This window comes from Anastrepha obliqua, chromosome 3, assembly GCF_027943255.1.
Source record: "Anastrepha obliqua isolate idAnaObli1 chromosome 3, idAnaObli1_1.0, whole genome shotgun sequence".
Lineage (NCBI taxonomy): Eukaryota > Metazoa > Arthropoda > Insecta > Diptera > Tephritidae > Anastrepha > Anastrepha obliqua.
In genome coordinates this window covers 50959297-50971364 of record NC_072894.1, presented here as the reverse complement: position 1 = coordinate 50971364, position 12068 = coordinate 50959297, and the positions used below count along the sequence as shown (strand labels likewise).

Here is a 12068-nt window from a genome sequence, read left to right as displayed (position 1 = left end):
GTCCTTGGCCGTATATAAATCCGGGTCGTTTCGGCAGCGTAGAACCGAACCGACTGTATCCATACTTTGTTGATAAAACTTTTAACCAAAAGTACTATTGCTACGTATGTAGTATGTATGTGTGTACATGGCGAAAATTGAATGCTACAGCATGCCAAGGCTATGGGCTGGAGAAAACGTTTTGATTCCAAGAAGCCCGATAATACCGACGAATCTTCCATTTCAATATAAACGACTCCAGTTCCCAGCAAAATTATGTTTTGTAGAGAAAATAAATAAAGCTTAAGGGCAAACACTTAAGGTGAGCGGTTTGGACCCTAGATCCTAATGATTTACACATGACCAATCATTTGTAGCTCTATTCCGCGCAACAAATAAAGAAAGTTTATATATTTTGGCTCCTGATGGAAAGCGCCGAATATTGTACAAAAAAATTGTATATAAAGGAAGTTGAATATGCATACATATGTATGTACACATAAAAAAAAAATAAATAATTGGCGCGTACACTTCTGTTAGGTGTTTGACCGAGCTCCTCCTCCTATTTGTGGTGTGCGTCTTGGTGTTGTTCCACAAATGGAGGGGCCTACAGTTTCAAGCCGACTCCGAACGGCAGATATTTTTATGAGGAGCTTTTTCATGGCAGAAATACACTCGGAGGTTTGCCATTGACTGCCGAGGGGCGACCGCTATTAGAAAAATGTTTTTATTAATTTTGCTTTCACCGAGATTCGAACCAACGACCTCTCAGTGAATTCCGAATGGTGATCACGCACCAACCCATTCAGCTACGGCGGCCGCTGTATGTACACATATCGCACCCTAAATACAAAAGGGTCACAACTCAAAATGTACTTCTGCTCAAATATGAACGAGACGTTATCAATAAAACGGTCCGCGGATGAAATATGGCAAAAATAATTTTTTTGTTTTTTGGTAGGACTGTTATAAGCTTACTTGGCAAATTTCAGCGTGATATGTTACATAGTTTGTTTTCTGTGCTACTGTGAACAAGTCAAGCTCGAGTGTGGAAAATTTTGAGTTGTGACCCTTTTGTATTTAGGGTGCGATATGTCCATTAAAATAGCGTGGCTGCCTTTATCTATCGATTTCCTTGATTGAAAAAGCTACTATTGAAATTTCGCTACTTCATAGTGAATTTCAAAGAACCGTTAAATTGAATTGCGTGATTGATTGCACAGATTCGATTATTTTCATATAACGTAATTTTGCTTGGCCACTGATTGGTACTTTGCGGATAACTCTAGCATTTTAACTAATTAAGTGAAAAATATTCAATCTAACGTAAGTAGCGAATTAGAAATTTCATTTAATAACTAATACTTAATATGAATTTGTCATTCCCACGACAGTCGGTTCTACGTTACCGGAACGACCCGGATTTATATTCACTGTCACTTCAGCATATATGTATGGAGAATGTTTATGCTGCTATGGCAACAACAACAACAACATGCATTTCTTTCAAAGAAAGAAACATCTTGCAACAAAAAAAAACATCGTCAAAATGTATCGCTCAGTCACTTGGACGGTCCAAAGATTTTGTTGTAACTGCCCTAAAGCTCAAAAAATTCACAGAACGACGTGGTGTCAAAAAGAAAACGACTTGCACTACTGATAATTTAATTGTGACTTTTGCCAAGAGTGATCCTTTTAAGGCCATTGAAGCTAAAATCAACAACGTAGTAGCAGCGAGAACTTTCGGCGTCGATTGTACAACTTGAAGCTTTCTCTCTCGAAACAAGCAAATTTAAGGAAGAGGAGAAGTTTTGTTCAAGAGCACAAGTTATGGTGAGGATCAGAGTATATGAAAAAATGGTACGAGGGGTGCCTTTTATATGTCGGGATTTGGCAACCCTGGTGTCGCAATCTGGCAATTGACAGCTGTATCGCAACGTTTGACATTTTTTGGCTTTTACGTACTCAGAACGTTTTGAAATACCAGCGCTATTTGTGTTGTTTACAGTAACTTAAAAGATTCATCTCGGTCCAAAAATGGAATTAAATCGTGAACATTTTCGTGCGATTATTTTTTACAACATTCGACGTGGATTAACTCAGCAACATTGCATGGATGAACTTAATTAATTTTTTGGCGATGAAGCTCCAACAAGGACCAGTGTTTATCGATGGTATGGTGAATTCAATCGTGGTCGTAGTTCACTCCAAGACGAATCTCGTGAAGGTCGTACAAAATCAGTTGTTGTTCCGAAAACCATTGATGCTGTGCGCGAACTGATATTGCAAGATCGTCATGTGACTTATCGTGAGATTGAGACAATCTTAGGCATTAGTGGGACCAGCATACATTCAATATTGCATAAACATTTGACTGTCAAAAAAATTTGTTCGCGTTGGATCCCACACAATTTGTCAATCGCTCAAAAAAGGCTCGTGTCGATTGGTCGAAGGAAATGCTCAAAACATACGATCGCGGGGCTTCGAAACACGTCTATGACATCGTGACAGGTGAGGAATCATGGATTTACGCGTATGAGCCCGAAAGTAAACAGCAGTCGACTGTATGGGTGTTTCAAGATGAGCCAAATCCAACAAAAGTTGTTCGACGAAGCACTTCCAAGCAAATGGTCGCCTGTTTTTTCGGAAAAACTGGACATGTCGCAACCGTACTCGTACCACTAGAACAACGCAGAACAGTAAATTCTGAGTGGTACGCAACCATTTGTTTGCCAGTTGTCTTCCAAGAAATTAGGAAAACCAATCGCCAAAGACGGATCACTCTTCACCAGGACAATGCGAGCTCTCACACATCGGCTCAAACAACTGCATTTTTGAGCACCCGAAACATCGAATTAATGGGTCATCCGCCGTATAGTCCTGACTTGGCACCGAATGACTTCTTTTTATTCCCGTACGTAAAAAACAAACTGAGAGATCAACGTTTTTCGACACCTGAAGAAGCGGTTGCGGCATTCAGAATGCATGATTTGGAGGTACCTCATTCAGAGTGGCATAAGTGCTTCGACAATTTGTTTAAACGCATGCAAAAGTGTATAGATCTTCATGGAGAATATTTTGAAAAACAATAAAGTGATTTTCGATGATTAAAATTTGTTTTTGTTCTCTAATCCCGACATATAAAAGGCACCCCTCGTATAACATACTTTGGAGCTATAAAAAAAAAAATTATTGGAAATGTTGCTGGGTGAAATGTCAGACGTCATTAAGGACAAGAGTTCTCACTGCGGCTCAAAAAAAAAAAAAAAAAAAACAAAAAAAACCAGTCAAGCAGGGTGGTGGCAACATAATTATTTGGGGATGTTTCTGCTGCTGAAGTGACAGTCCTTGGCCGGATATAAATCCGGGCCGTTCCGGTTACAGAATCAACTGTCGTGGGATGGTTCTCTTGGCATGGAGTAGCACCTATTCACCTCATAATCAATAAGATGGAGAAATTTATTTTACAAAGACATACTTCAAGATGTGGTGCTACCATTTGCTGAGGAGAATATGCCACTTCGATGGCTTCATGTGAAAGATAATGACCCAAAGCACTCCTACATGACAGCTGATTCTACGTTGCCGGAATAACTCGGGTTTTTCCCCGACTATTTAAACTAGCCCTGACTAGTGCACCGCACCCAATCCCTCAATGTTATTACGTGGTTTAAGGGTTGTTAGTGGTTTTTGCAAAATAATGTCAAAGGTGTGGGTTGGCCCAGCCAGTCACCCGACCTAAACCCCATTGAAAATTTTTGCAGAGATTTAAAGAAGCGAATTGGGAAGTAAATATTCAAAAATAAGAAGGATTTATGCAAAAAAATCAAATTATTGATTACACTACGATAGTTTAAATAGCATTTTTAATAAAATCACTAAGTTCTTTTTGTATCTTATCTACTTCTATTTCGCACCTATTTTAATTGCCACATGAATATTTCCTTTTTGCTCCCATTACCACTAGTTTTAAAAGAACCTTGAATTATTATTCAAATTTTTATATTAAACTATGATATAAAAACCACATACAATTAAATATCTGTTATTATTAATTTAAAAAACATGCATTTTCCGTATGAACGTGGGTGGTACCTATTTTAATTACCATATATGTATGTGGGTATAACCATATAACCACTTGTTAGAGTTCAATTGTGCATTCTGTTCATTCGTTTGCAACATCGAAACATCATGCAAAGTATTCCAAAAAAAATATTTTTTTTATTATAATTATCATTAATTATACAAAAAATTTTTATTTATAGCGCTTATTTTATGATAAACCTGTGTGAAAACAACTTGCGGTTTGCTGGTAATGAATATAATAAAAATGAAAGATTTGCTTTCATGTTTTTGTAACAATTAAAGTTTTCGCATTTTTACTGTAGCGTAGAATACATTACACTTTTGCCCGGAAATGAAACAGAAAACGCAACCCTATGAGCTCTGAATGAATTTGGTCTCTTATGGAGCTTTAGAGCTCTTATAGAAAACGTTATGCAAGATTCTGAGATTGGTGGCCTTATGACCAATGTTCGGGCGCGTAAGCGTATTCACCATAAACCGTATGCACATTTCTGAGTACCTCAGTAAGTTCCATGTTCGTTGTTCATCCAGTGTAGGCGACCTACTTTAGTTGCTGCTCTAGTTTTCCCCTTCTCTCATAGGGTATTTAACTTTATTTTCTTCATCTTTATGTGAGTATGAAAAATGTATACTCATGCGTTTTTATTAAAAGCAATTGCAAAGATCTGATATATCATAATAGTTTACAAGTACTTCCAGCGGTCATTTTTGTTTTTTCACACACAAAATCTATGAACATATTTTTTTTATTTCATTATTGTATTTAAGTAGATTTTATGCCACCCAAAACTTTCATTTAATTTTAACTGAAACCTTTACACTTCATTCTTTTCATTTCGTGCTCAAACTTGTCCTTCTTTCCCAAAATACAAATCAACTTTTACAACTTTTCAATTGGATCTCAAATCAAAACTTACCCACTAAAGCCGCGCCTTTTTGTTGATGAAGTTAACGGATCTGGCTTGCCGCGATTGTTACCTAAAAAATTGAAGGAAACATTTAAAAAAATAAATAGTTCATAAAACTTTCTTAAGTTTATAAAAGTCAACTACTCACTTTGTTCCTGCATGACATCGTTTGCTTCCTTCCGCGCAGAACTGCTCTTCTGTACGCTTGGCGATGGTTTAAGTATTGAAACGGGTACCAGTCCTTCCTGTATAGCAGCATCGTCACTTTGAGTATTTAGGCGTACTAAACAGAAATCTGGTTCGGCAGCTGAGGGTGCTTCCACAACCTCAACTTGTTGTCCTTTAGTTACACTCAACTCATTGGAACCGAGTGTTGCAATATAATCGGCGACCACCCAGGTGCCCTCGTGGCTGCCAATCTGCAAAAAAATACAAAAAGCAAGATAAAAGGATAACTTAATTGAATATGACAAAAGCGACAATAACAAGAAAGGCGATGGCAACAGCTTGAAAATAAAAATCAATAAATGCTGGCACAATGTGTCGATATACATTTGTACATACACGGCCAGTTAGCATAGCTTGTTTTTGTAGGCAAGAGGCAAACAGTAGAGCATTGAAAGGCATATAAATTTATAATGAAGCATATTAAATAAATAGACATATGTATTGACAAGGTAAAGGAATGTACATGTGTAGTAGTTAACTTGACTAGTTGAAATGAGATGAAGAAAAAAACGAGATGGATTTGTGATGTAGATTCAAGGGACGGGTTCGAAATGCCAGGAAATCCTAACAATTGGTTGAAAATTAATAGTATTCGTTTATCCATTAATATATAAGTAAGTATGGTACGTGTGTGCCGCTTAAAGTTGCCCTCAAGCAAATGCGGTACTATCGGAGCCGTATAATATCGTATTTGGCGCGGTAGATAGATATATGAATGAGGTTTGCACTTCGACCTAATGGTCTTTTGTGCCCTCTACTCATCACAGTACCTCATCCATGTCTCAACCTTCTCCTCGCTATAGCGCTGCATTCCAGGAGAAGGTGTATTGGACTCTCCTGGGATTGGTCGCAGAAAGGTAAGAGTCCGTTGACCAAATTCCGATCATGTGCAGATGACTTCGCAGTCTGCAGTGGCCTGTGAAGATGCCCGTGAGCGTTCTTAGCATCCTCGCGGTAAAGATACTATGAACCCTAACGATAGATGTACAATTTTATGCCCCACGCCTTGCTTGGTAAACGTTTTTTATAATAATTAATAATTTTTTAAAAGCATCAAAAAATTTTGTGAAGATATATTTTTTTGAATTTAATAATTTTATGACGCGAGTCATCAGACTCGAATGATGAATTAATAATCATTTTTGTAAGCGGATGCACGTTTACAATGCAAAAATCACTCGTACCGTGAGGTCAATTGGGCTGGTTGCGGTATAGGTAGTTTTTGATCTCAGCGTGCGGCATCTGTTTGAGCGCCCTGCATCTGTTTGAGCGCTTCTATACGAGGTGTGTTCAAAAAGTATCGCGAATTTTGAATTTTCGCAGGTTACGCATATTCGAATTTCGATTTTTTTATGGCGATATGTTGGTACGCATGTCTCTCACTCATGCCGACGAGTTCGGCCATTTTGAATGTTCAGTTAATTGTTGACAGCTGCTTTGCTTGCACGTGTTTCGGCTCGTCTTCGATTTTTTCCTATTCAAAAAGATGGATCAAAGAATCTGTATGAAATTTTGTGTGAAAAACGAAATTAAGTGCGCGAATGCATTCCGATTGTTGACTGTGTCATACGGAGAAGCTACTTTCAACCAAAGCAACGTTTATCGGTGGTACAAAATGTTCTCAGAAGTCCGAGAAGGTGTGAACGACGAAAAGCGTGCCGGACGCCCGAGCACTTCAACAAGAGACGAAAAAATTGATTAAGTGAAGATATTGGTATTGGCCAATCGTCGAATCCCTGTTAAAGAAGTTGCTGAAGACCTAGACACATCGATTGGCTCGTGCCATTCGATTTTTTTTAATAATTTGGGCATGAGACGGGTCGCCGCAAAATTCGTACCAAAACTGCTCAATTTCGACCAAAAGCAGCATCGTATGAACATTGCTAATGAGATGTTTGACTCTATCCGCGACGACCCAAATTTTCACCAGAGGGTCATAACTGGTGACGAATCGTGGGTTTAATGTTATGACGTGGAAACCAAAGCTCAATCATCTCAATGGAAGCTGCCGCACGAGCCAAGACCGAAAAAAGCGCGCCAAGTTCGGTCGAAAAAAAAAGTTTTGCTTACCGTTTTCTTCATTGCCCCGCTGGCAGGACCTACAGTTTCATGCCGCCCTCGAACATCAGTGGGTTTCCAGGCCCTACCGACTGGTAGTCACGCACAACTCGGCGGCCACCGTACTGATCAAAAAAGCATTTAAGTTGAAGTTTACAACTAAGGATTTTAAAGGAATTATTTCAATTGTACAAATATTGTAGTAAATTTAAGAGTTTACAACTAATTACAACAATAATCAATACAAATTTCATTCATATGAGGGCTATTAACGTGCTAATCTATGGAGGATAGTTTCTCACTAAATTTGGATCTTTGCGCTTCACATTGTATACTAATTCCAACACACACGTAGGCACATGCATACATACATATGTATATATATGAAGTCATATGAATAAGTGATGAGGTAGCGTTTAATTTTCACTTCATCAAGTTTTTCATCTTGCTATTTCCACTACAATGCACTGATATTGGCATACTCCTGCTAATATATTTTTTTAAGCATTGATAATGAACCTTATTGTAGTGTGCCCCCAACATATCCCTGTAGTCAAATATAATAGTTGTAAACTGCTTCTCAAGTAGTACCAGGCGCAGACGCAACTAGTCAGCCAACTGTTTTTTTCCATACAAACAACTGGTATTTTTTACGTAGCGATGTTCTACGAGTACAAGCTCTCAATTGTCAGATTTCGATCAGAAAAATACTAGTCAAATTATGGACCAAAACCATTAATTTAAAATTAATAAGCTATCGATAAAAAAAATTCATGAATACTCACAATAAAAATCACATTTAGCAGCACTAAATTTATTAATATTAGTCTTACATTTTCTAAGTATGGATATAATGGAAAAATTGAAAAAATAAATATTTCAGGAGATTATCTTTCCAAAGATTAAGTAAAAGGACTTTTCATTACAGTGAATTCAAAGATTGTAGTCAAATAAAATATTCATGAATAAATCGTTTTGTATCGCTACAAATCTAGTCCTTTTGGACTTCAGCAGGAAATTCTAGTTGTAAGCTAGTATTTTTTCTGACTAGTTTGGTGATTCACTGCCGGGACGTATTACCACACACTTGCATGCACGCCAATATAACTACGTCAGCTGCGGCTAACAAGGTCGCTATTGACTACCACATTTATTCAGATAACAATGCCAAGTCTTCGATGGGTTTACACTGTTTGGATTAATTATTCATGAGAGTAAAATCTCAGAACATATCCATATCAATAAGTTAATGGTAGCGAGCTTATTTTAATGTGTGTGTGACGTTATTGATATTGTGTATGGATATGCATGTAGTTGTAAGCAGGCTGCAATGGGAAAGGATGAATAGGCAATTATGTTTATTGAATCGTTTAATTATTCATAACGGCAAAGAAAAAATTGTTGTAAATATGAAGACTGGGCCACGGAGATAAAAAAAATATGAATGGACAGTTTTTCCTATTCCTACCATAAAAAACCTTCTATTAAAATCCATCAATTATGAGAAATCTTTTTAAAATTGAGTAAGAAAAAAATTAGCTCGATGGACTCGGATTTAAAAAAAAATGTTCTTGTTTTTTCTTGTTTTACAGCATTTTTCTTGGCAATAAATAAAATAACAATACATCTTTTGAATCTCTGCAGAAACATACATACGAAAAAAAATTTTGTTGGTGCTGAATAACGAAGTTAGAGATCGACAGCATCTCATCATATGATTTAAAAATATTATACTTATTTAATCGAATTTTAAAGTTAGGGCTAGAGTAGAAAAACAGGCTGATTTGCTATTAGTTTGCTTCGACTAAAATCACATTTTCAATAAATTGGAGCTGTTAGTTGATATTTAAAGCCTTTTTTGAGGAGGCGTGACACCTGAGATATAGACGAAAATGTGAAAACCAACATAAAACTTGGCATAAAATACATAAATTGTATGCACCTTAGTTATGGTGAAAAGTATCATAGTAAGTATTTAAAAAGGGGGCGTAGCACCACGCATATAAACTGAAATTTTTATACAGCTTTTCTCTGGAACCAAGTATGTTAAGGTACTGAAATTCCATACAGTTATTTAAATTACGAATGCCGTATTTAGGGCGAAAAGCATTAGGTATTGGAAAAGGAGGTATTTCATCTCCCATACTACTTAAAACTCACATATCGTATGCACGAAATAAACGAATCTACGGAAATTTCAAAATCTTAAAACGATTTTTATAGAACGAAATCAAAAAAACATGGGATTTTTGAACTAAGGGATCCCAAATAAACTCTCTCCTATACTGAGTTTCTTTAAATTTTATAAGATAGTGATTTGTAAACAATTTGCAAAATGCTACACTTTTTCCAAGACTAGTTTTTAATCTGCTATACTCCATTTCGAAACAAAGTATAATATAATGGCCCCTATTATGAGTTGCATTCGATCTTCGATATTCGTTGGTTGTCGAAGATCGAAAATCGAATGCCAATTTGGTATTATGACCGGTGCAATGCTGTCGAAATTTTCGTTGAATACCGAATTTAGAGTCGAATGCAATTTTGCTTTCAATTGGGTGGCGTATTGTGGGAAAACTTGTTAAAATGTAAGTTGTTTGCGACTATTTATGGTTTTATAGTAACCAAATAATAAATATATACTAATGTTGTTAATTTTATGCAGGTCGAAAGTCTTGAGTACCAAACAGCAATTTGAAAGGCGAATCCACAATTCGCAAAAGGGATTTGGACCAAAGTTCAAGCAGCAAAAAAATGGGAGGCACTTACGACGGAGCTGAATTGCTTGGGACCACCAGTGAGAACGGCAGCAAAATGGATTAAGCTTAATAATGGTTATTTTTTGTGATGTTTATAGAAATACATTTTTATTTTCCCTTGGCAGGTATGGGCTGAAATACGTAGAGGAACTGAAATACATATTTTTTTCGAATGACGAATAATTGAATAAAGAAAATTTATAACAAAAATAAAACAGAAACTGTGGCGTAAAGGTTTCTATTTAATACTTTTTAGATTTTTCTATAATATTCTCAAAATTTCATTTCTTATGTTTTCTACTTCTCCGTTATTTGACTCCACTTCAATATCTTCAGCATCATCGTACCCAGTGGGTTGAGCAAGTCCTAGCATACCTTCATTACCAATACTCAATTGGTACGATCCCTGAGCATAAAATCGCAGAACTGTGTCTAGCTTTAAAATATTTAGAATCAATTTGGTTCGGGTGCACTGCTGCAACTGGTTTTCTGTACTGGACAGTAGGTTCATAAACGCCTCTTTAGATAATCTAAAGTTCTATAAAAATCTGTAGGGAAATTTCTGTAATATTAACTACGTCAACACATTTTGAAAATTCTAAACTTACTCAGTGGAAGCCATTTCTAGGGGGTTGGATGCGTCCTACTAGTTCCTACTAGTTCTACTTCTAGCTAGTTCCACTAATCTTTCATCGTCCGATGAATCGTCGAACCACAACTCCGTTGTACTCATTTTCACAAAAAATACTTTTTTTTAACTTTTAAAAATAATGTTAGCAAAGAGTTTCAACACAATCGGTTGTTCTTTTATTTTGATTTGCTGTATCAGCTGAGAAAAAATTATCTATTGTAAATGCGTCGAGCGATCGAAATTCACAATAGTCCTATTCTTCAACGAATGAGCACCATAATACCAAATGAAAATTCGTTCGATCAGCACTTTCGACTACAGTCGAAGATCGAATGTTGCTCATAATAGGGGCCAATATTTTTGACTGAGCTTTCGACCATTCAGGCTTAGATACTTACACATATTATAGATACATATGTACTCGTATACTAGTGTATAAATACATTTCTAAACTAATGAAGCACTAGTTCATATCCATAAAAACGCAACTAGTCCGACTTGTATCTATTTTTAATATTAGCAAACAATAACTTTTACATGGCGATGCCTGCCTATGTGCCGGTCGCTAGCAATCACATTTCACCCATTACATTATTGCCCACTAGTCAAACAAACAACAAGCAAACCAAAGAAATCACAAAAGTTTTTTTGAGTTAGTATTTTTTCAAATTAAAACAAAAAATAAAATAAATAGCAAATAACTACTTATACAAAAATTGTCTTTGACATTTCGAAACTATTGAAAATTTCGAGGTAATTCTTGTTTTTGTTTACTCATAGTAGATATTTAATTTTGAGCTAAGTTTCTGCTGGATTAAATAATCTACTTTTGTACTATGTCGTTGGAATGTTTTATTTATTTTCAAGTTAAGACGCCAGGTGCAATATAGATTTTACATTACTTAGTTTTCTTTTTAATATTAAATGGGATGACGTAGTTATAAAATTACTAAGATTGAATTTTTGGTTTCAGAAATTGGTGTAAGCTGCCTTTGGTTTTATCCGAACATTCTGCACTTTTGATTCACAACAAAAGATTAATTGAAACTTCAAAAAGCTACCCTAATCAATAGGAAACGTATGAAGTTATACCATTAATAAAATATGTTTAAAAACAAAAGGTGTCATTGGTGAGTGGATTGCGCTATCGAGAGATGATTATTGATTTTTTATGACCGGAATAGGATGGTATTGATCTGAAAAACGTTTATTTTCAACAAGACCACACAAGCAACGAAACCATTGATCTTTTACGGGAAAAGTTTCCGGACCGTGTTATCTCTCGAAGTGGTGATCTTGTGATTTTTTTCTTTGGGGTCACGTGAAAGAGAAGGTCTACGCCAACAGCCCAGGGGCGATACAAGACCTCAAAGATGGAATTCGTGAGGGTATCGAAGACATCGGTTATGGAAGATT

At 36.3% G+C, this 12068-nt stretch overlaps 1 protein-coding gene across 1 annotated transcript in view; it reads right to left on the bottom strand.

Moving 5' to 3' along the window:
• LOC129240376 (triple functional domain protein-like) overlaps positions 1 to 12068 on the bottom strand; it is a 118913-nt gene that overhangs the window by 44228 nt on the left and 62617 nt on the right. Inside the window, exons 10-11 of the mRNA XM_054876140.1 lie at positions 5125 to 5395; positions 4986 to 5046 (exon numbers count right to left, since the gene is read on the bottom strand). Coding sequence (XP_054732115.1) covers positions 4986 to 5046; positions 5125 to 5395 — 332 coding nt within the window. The remainder of the gene's footprint in view (positions 1 to 4985; positions 5047 to 5124; positions 5396 to 12068) is intronic.